This window comes from Clupea harengus, unplaced genomic scaffold, assembly GCF_900700415.2.
Source record: "Clupea harengus unplaced genomic scaffold, Ch_v2.0.2, whole genome shotgun sequence".
Taxonomy (NCBI): domain Eukaryota; kingdom Metazoa; phylum Chordata; class Actinopteri; order Clupeiformes; family Clupeidae; genus Clupea; species Clupea harengus.
This window is the reverse complement of record NW_024879631.1, coordinates 48,140-55,000: the sequence shown is the minus strand read 5'-3', so window position 1 is coordinate 55,000 and position 6,861 is coordinate 48,140. Positions and strand designations below refer to the sequence as shown.

General features: G+C 50.5%; 1 protein-coding gene across 1 annotated transcript in view; it reads right to left on the bottom strand.

Moving 5' to 3' along the window:
* The window catches only part of prr18 (proline rich 18), a 1,445-nt gene extending 587 nt beyond the window's left edge, over positions 1 to 858 (bottom strand). Inside the window, exon 1 of the mRNA XM_042704325.1 lies at positions 1 to 858. This exon is cut by the window's left edge and continues 587 nt beyond it. Within this exon, the coding sequence (XP_042560259.1) occupies positions 1 to 652 (652 nt within the window). The 5' untranslated portion in view covers positions 653 to 858.
* Positions 859 to 6,861: the final 6,003 nt, after the last annotated feature.

Genomic DNA, 6,861 nt, shown 5'->3' with positions numbered 1-6,861 from the left:
TATCATCTCCAGGGGTCTCTAGTTTGGCGACGGGCACTGTGCTTTTGGAGGCACCCTGCGTCCTCTTAGAAGAAGGGAAAACCCGTCTGTGCCTGAAGTCCCCCGACGCACAGCATTTCTGCTGCTTGGCCATCATCTGTTTCTCTAAATTGCGCTTTTGAATGACCAGGATCGCCTCTGGCGTAAGACTCAGAGTGAAACGAATCTCCTCTTCCCCTTCCTCCTTGCCGAGCGAACTCCGCGAGGCGTACTTGTGGCTCCTCCGCGTGCCGGACTCCCCGGAACTAGACCGCGGGACGCTGTCGCAGGAGTTACCCAGTGGTCTGGGCACGGCCACACCGGACTTCCTGCTCTCGGTCTCTCCGTTAGCAGACGATCTGGGAGCGGGAGCCCTACTCAACTGTTGCTGCGGCTTTCTGCCAAGTTGCCACGACGTGGACAGTCTATCTCGATCTGAGTCTTTTTCATCCTTCGTTTTGTTTCCTAACAAAGGTTGACTAGGCACAAGGTTTGTCTTTTTCCTGAAGAGTTCCTTCCCGGGAGAGGAAATCCGCTGATGGAGGTTGATGGGTGGAAAAGGCATTTTCAAAGAAAGCAGTGAAAATACAGATAGCTTTGAAAAAAAAACGGACGTCAAACAGCTCCAAGGCATTCAAATGAGGGGCGAAATATATCCACTGGCATCATCTGAAAGGACTGAGACTTTGGTTGAATCGTTCAGTCATTGTAAGCGGTGTGCGGTTCTGGGGCTGTGTGAGACGAGTGCGCTGTCGTCTGTGTGTTTTGTTCAGTTTGGAGGGCGTGGCTACAGTATGTGTCGGTATGAAGCACGTTGTTGAAGTCAACAGTGACAAAGCCTACGTGGGATATGAAAACAACGTTAGGCGCCCTATGAGGTGGCCCATGGATCTATATGATCGTTTATAAACTCTTTTAACGGAGGTTTAGCCTAGATGGGGTTGAAATAGTGTAGCAAAAATTAAATCAGAGTAGCAAGGCAAAAACTACACAGTTAGGCCTACACAGAGAATACAAATCACATCCACCAAGAGAACAAAACATTGTTTGAAAATTAATGTTCTTTCTGGTAATTGTGGTTTTGTTCGTACCATGACGTCACTGATAGTACAGTTTGAAACTGGACTGTCCCTGAACCCCCAACCTAAACACTGTGCAGGAGTGACCTTGAAGTAGCACACAGAGAGAGGGGGAACGTTAGACATACAAACGGCCCTCTTCACCAATATTGATTTGCAGGGCGCTTTTTTCAGCCATCCGTAATTTCACAGTCGTCGCTCCTCAGTGGCCTGAGCAGGGCGAGCCGTGTTTTAGCCTCAATGAAATTAAGCACAAATCAATAGGCTTTTCCCGGCACTTTGAAAACAGCTTGGCGATATACTCATTCTAATTGCCAGAAGCGATCTATCCCATCAGTCGCAGATTAAAGATTGGGCAGACTGGACATTCATGTGTCAGTAATTCCTAATCTATAATTGTAGTCTAGCAGAGCAAATCATGCTGGGAAAAGGCATTTGTTCATAGGAGGAGGGCCAATGCAAAGTATTGGCACATTTCTTTGCTCGATCATGAAAGTATTGATCTTCAGACTTGTATCAGTTTTCTAATCCATTCTGAGTACCTGATAGGTCTGAGAGATGCCATAGGGAATTATTCATGTCAAACTAAACCAGGTTCAATTCCTGGTGTTGCCAATCACTTAAAACAGAAATAGAATTAGTCACAAAGAACCTGTACCATTACATAACTCAAATAACATAAATTGGTGTCTGTCAAATGTTGTGTTTATGTACAACACATTCAGTCAGCAGGCCCCTCCTGAGCAGGCAGGCTACATCTAAGGGAGGTTTTATCTGATTTTATATGGAATTATTTAATGACACTTTATTTGTCATGCGACAAAAGATACATCGAAATCATGTACACATATTTTTTTAAAGTATGACAACATAAAAAGATAGAAAGCAACGGCATTGACTACATGGGGTCAACATCTTACATTTGACATCCATGTGATTATAAGATCCAAATTGCTGTCCAATTACATTTCTTTGTAAAAAGCTATCACATCAGGGGGGGATGCTGTTAGCATGAAGACAGGCAAGGCAAGGCGGGGGGACAGTACAGTACGTTCTGCTACACAGGGTCATCATGACTACTGTGCTGGACATTACAGGGCAACAAGTCATTTATGGCCGACTTGTTATCACTCCTGTGCACAGAGAAACTATAGGAGCTCACACGTCACCGTTATCTCTGCCTTTGCTGGGGCTTCTGTTGTGTGTGTGTGCTTCAAAGGACTCCTGTTGTATGCGAGCGCACAGACGTACGAGCCCTGTAGCCGGGCCCGCGAAGTCATTTATAACGCTGCGCCCTCATTATGCAAACAGAAACTTGAACTTCCACCATTGCTTCCCCATCTCAAAGCAGTGGGGGTGGCCTCACTTACTGGAAGTCACCCCGAGACGCTGATTTATCCCCCAGTAATTGCACACCACATTTCTCTTTTATGGGCCTCGGTGGGAGAATGAAAGGAGGGAGATAGCTGCTCTTTGACACCATATGTGCCTGAAACACAACTCGTCTAACTGGGAGACTGAAACACTGATACTTGGAGTAGGCCACTGGCGTCTGGTGTACTTATGATGAACACCGCTGCAAATGTACACATTCCAACACAAAACGGCATGAATAATTATGGTCTGGAGTGCACTTTACCTAATGAGTGCTGTTAAAAAGGCTGCTTCACCAGCTGCATCCAGCTGTGCACCCCTACTGTGCCGGCCACTCACGGGACCTGGGGTCCATGAAAGGTCAGCCTATCAGTTGATCCCAGAGTTCCGTGGGGCTCGTGCACAGTGGAATTTCACTGACCATTTGGTCAAACCCCAACAGTTTCTAAACAGTTTCAAGGCCCCCGTCATCTCTCCACTATATAAGCCCGACCCTCCTCTGGCCAAGTTGTGGGTCAAGTCGAGCGGTGTTGGAGAAGTCATCATCAAGGAGTTCGGTGGACTGTTCAACATCATTATCAGAGACATTCACTTTCATCATTGCCGTGCGTCGATAAGATTGTGAGTGTTCTGTTGTCATATGTGTGTTTAGTAGCAAGTCTGTTTCGTGTCAGTGTAGATCATATATGTATGTTTATTTGTGTAGGAAGCATTCACTGTCAGATCTCATTTATGCTACTTTAAAGATTTACCGTTGGTAACGGAGATACTGGAATGTCCACCGTTACGCGGCACGGTATTAAAGGGACATATCCGCATTTATAGCCGTAATATTCATCATGTAGGCTATACTATATTCATTCTTGTTGTTTATATACTTGTTAATATTTGTATATATTTGTTATATATTATTTCCATAGAAACCACGGATTCTATCAAGTCAGTTCACTGTCATTCACGGATTCAAGTGTGGATATGAGTCCTTTACACGGATAATCATATTCACAGTCCATTATCAATCAATTCAAGGCTTGAGTGTGTGTTTTCAATAAACATCAGTGTTTTCATCATCATTGGGACTTGACATCCGTTCTTGTTCTAACCGGACAGACCTGTGGCGATTGTCACCTATTTCAAGTACACCAGCAATACAGTCCTCTTTGGGTTTCATTCAATTCATATATCACCCTATATTATATGGTCCTTCTTGCCGGAGATTACAATTACCACAGTTAAGGATGTCAATGCCAAGAGACAACACTCGTGCTCGCCGTGATGGTCATCAGCCCCGCTGCTTGGATGACTACTCGGTGAAGCTCTGGAGGCCTCATCCACTTCAGACACACGCACTCCCAGACCAAGCCGTTGGTGGAGCCATCAGTCCCAGCCATGTGGACGCTCTAGCACCACCTGCTGGACAGAAGCAGTCAAGCCCACTCCCAGAGGCATTCCTCTCAGCTCTCAGGGAGATGAGGGAGGACAATCAGCAGTTAAGGCTTGATATGCAGCAAATTGTCCAAGCCCTCTCACCACGTGCATCAGAGGCACCACCAGCTCCAACCACCAGCTTCGCTGCCGCATCCAGAGGACGACCCCACGTCGCAGACAGTGGGGTATCCTATTCAAGGCTTCCCTTCCCGGATTTCTCATCCACGCCGCTGACAACCAGGCAGCCCTTCCTTCAGCCAGTGGATGACCTGCAAGGTGTGCCGTGGACTACGTCTCATCATTCTCAGCTGGTGGTCCAACCAGATGATGACACGTCTCCGTGGCAGGTGCCACGCCCACATCATCCACCTCAACAGTTTGTGGCTGAGCTGACTGACCACATGCAGAGTATGCATATCGGTCCAGGGCACAGCCCGACTGCTCACGCACCGCCATTTCAGGTACCAACACCGCAGGATGAGGTGCCATTCATCCACTCCAGAGCACCGCTGGAAGAGCCACCTGACCGCCAGGGAGGCGTCAGGGCGAATCAGAGCCCAGCCGTGCATTCCACCACTGTCCTGCTTGGGTGTGACTCCCCTGTCAAGGCAGTCGAGCCCACCAAGACAGCACAGCCCTCACCACGGAAGCCAGAGCAGCCACCAAAGTACTGTCCGTTCTGCAACAGCAGCCAGCACTACTTCAACCAGTGCACAGCCTTCAGAGTGCTGTCAAAGGATCAGAAGGTCAGCTGGATCAAGAAAGGGAAACGGTGCTGGAGGTGTGGAAGGGATCATCAAACAGTGCAGTGCTACCTCAAGGCCAGATGTCAGACCTGCAATCTGACGCATCTGGAAGTGCTGCACGAGGTGAACGCCAGACCAGGGAAGCCAGCCCCCGCCATTCATCAGCCAGTGACGTACTACCTTGATCCTGCCAGGAGGGGTAGTAGGGTGCTGCTGAAGCTGGTGAAGGTGTGCCTGTTCAATGGCAACAGGAAGATGGAGACGTACGCCATCTTGGACGACGGTTCCGAGCGCACAATGCTGCTTCACAGTGCTGCTCAGGAACTGGGTCTTCAAGGACGGAAGGAGGATCTGGCACTCCGGACTATCCGTCAGGACGGCAAGTCTGTGTCAGGGAGGTCAGTTTCCTTTTCCGTGGCATCAGCCAGTCACCCTCAGAAGCGGTTCAGGATAGAGCAAGCTTTCACCGCATCGGAGCTTGGCCTCTCTACCCACTCATACCCGCTCAAAGCCCTGCAGAAGGCCTATCATCACCTCAGAGGTCTGCCCCTGCAGTCATTCAGTCAGGCCCAACCACTGCTCCTCATCGGGTCTGACTACCCTCATCTCATCACCCCAGTTGAGCGAGTGCACCTAGGCCCACCAGGTGGACCGGCTGCACTGAACACACGCCTGGGTTGGACACTGCAAGGCCCGTTCAAGGTACCCCTGCATCAGTCCTCCACCCCTCAGTGTCTACTCACTGGGACTCATCCTCCAACAGTTGAGCTGCCTCATCACATGGCTCAGCCCTGGCAGATGGATGTCCTGCCCTCCCCGAATGTGAAGCTCATCACACGGTCAAAGCAGGACACAGCCACTGTCAGGTCACAGGAGGAGAAGACAGTCAGAGTGAAGGTGGATCGCCTGCCTCATCAAGAACTCCAACAGTCCGTCCTTGGCCACCGGTGTGGCACTGGGACACAGCTGTGTCAGGAGTCCATCCGTGCAGAGGCACACAGCAAGAAAAGGAAGAAGCCTTCCCAGCCAGCAGGGAGAGATGGGTCATCCTTCCACGAGCCTGTTGACCTGCGGAAGTCATCATTCTGTGGTCACGTCTCTGTGACCTCTGCTCAGTCACTTCCCGATCCTGGAGGTTTCAGCAGCTACCAAGAGCTGCTGGAGGCCTCTATCAGAGCATGTCATGGGGCGGCCACGCCCACAGACCCCGCAGCAGAGGACGTCAGGCAAGCTGAGCTTGCTCTCCTCCGGACAGTTCAGAGAGACTGCTTCCCGGAGGAATTCATTCTTCTTTCCACAGGGAAACCTGTCCCTGCAGCCAGCAGACTGCTCAGGTTGGCTCCTGAGTTTGACGCAAAGGTCCAACTGATCCGCGTGGGGGGGCGGCTCCGCAGGTGTGAGTCCCTGGAGGAGGACGCATTGCACCCCATAGTGCTGGATCCTCATCACCCCATCACCAAGCTCATCATCCAGGACGGTGACAGCCGGCTCATGCATCCAGGCCCGGACAGGGTGGTTTCTGAGCTACGGCGACGGTTCTGGATCTTGAGGGGGAGACAGGCCGTCAGGAAGCACCAGCACGGCTGTGCTGAGTGCCGAAGATGGCGCAGCAACTCAGTCATTTCCAGAATGGCTGACTTTTCACCCATCAGCTTGCGGCTTTCCAGGCGGCATTCTATTTCAACAGGTGTGGTTGCTTCAAACTACACCTCATCAGCATACGGACAGCGCAGATCCAGGTCGAGGACCGGACCTACACGCGGCCCGCTGCAATCCGTCTCCCATCATTCCTGCAGGATGCAACTGGCTCATTGCAGGAAAACACCTTTGCTACGCAAAGTTGAGGGCGGCTGTTAAAAAGGCTGCTTCACCAGCTGCATCCAGCTGTGCACCCCTACTGTGCCGGCCACTCACGGGACCTGGGGTCCATGAAAGGTCAGCCTATCAGTTGATCCCAGAGTTCCGTGGGGCTCGTGCACAGTGGAATTTCACTGACCATTTGGTCAAACCCCAACAGTTTCTAAACAGTTTCAAGGCCCCCGTCATCTCTCCACTATATAAGCCCGACCCTCCTCTGGCCAAGTTGTGGGTCAAGTCGAGCGGTGTTGGAGAAGTCATCATCAAGGAGTTCGGTGGACTGTTCAACATCATTATCAGAGACATTCACTTTCATCATTGCCGTGCGTCGATAAGATTGTGAGTGTTCTGTTGTCATA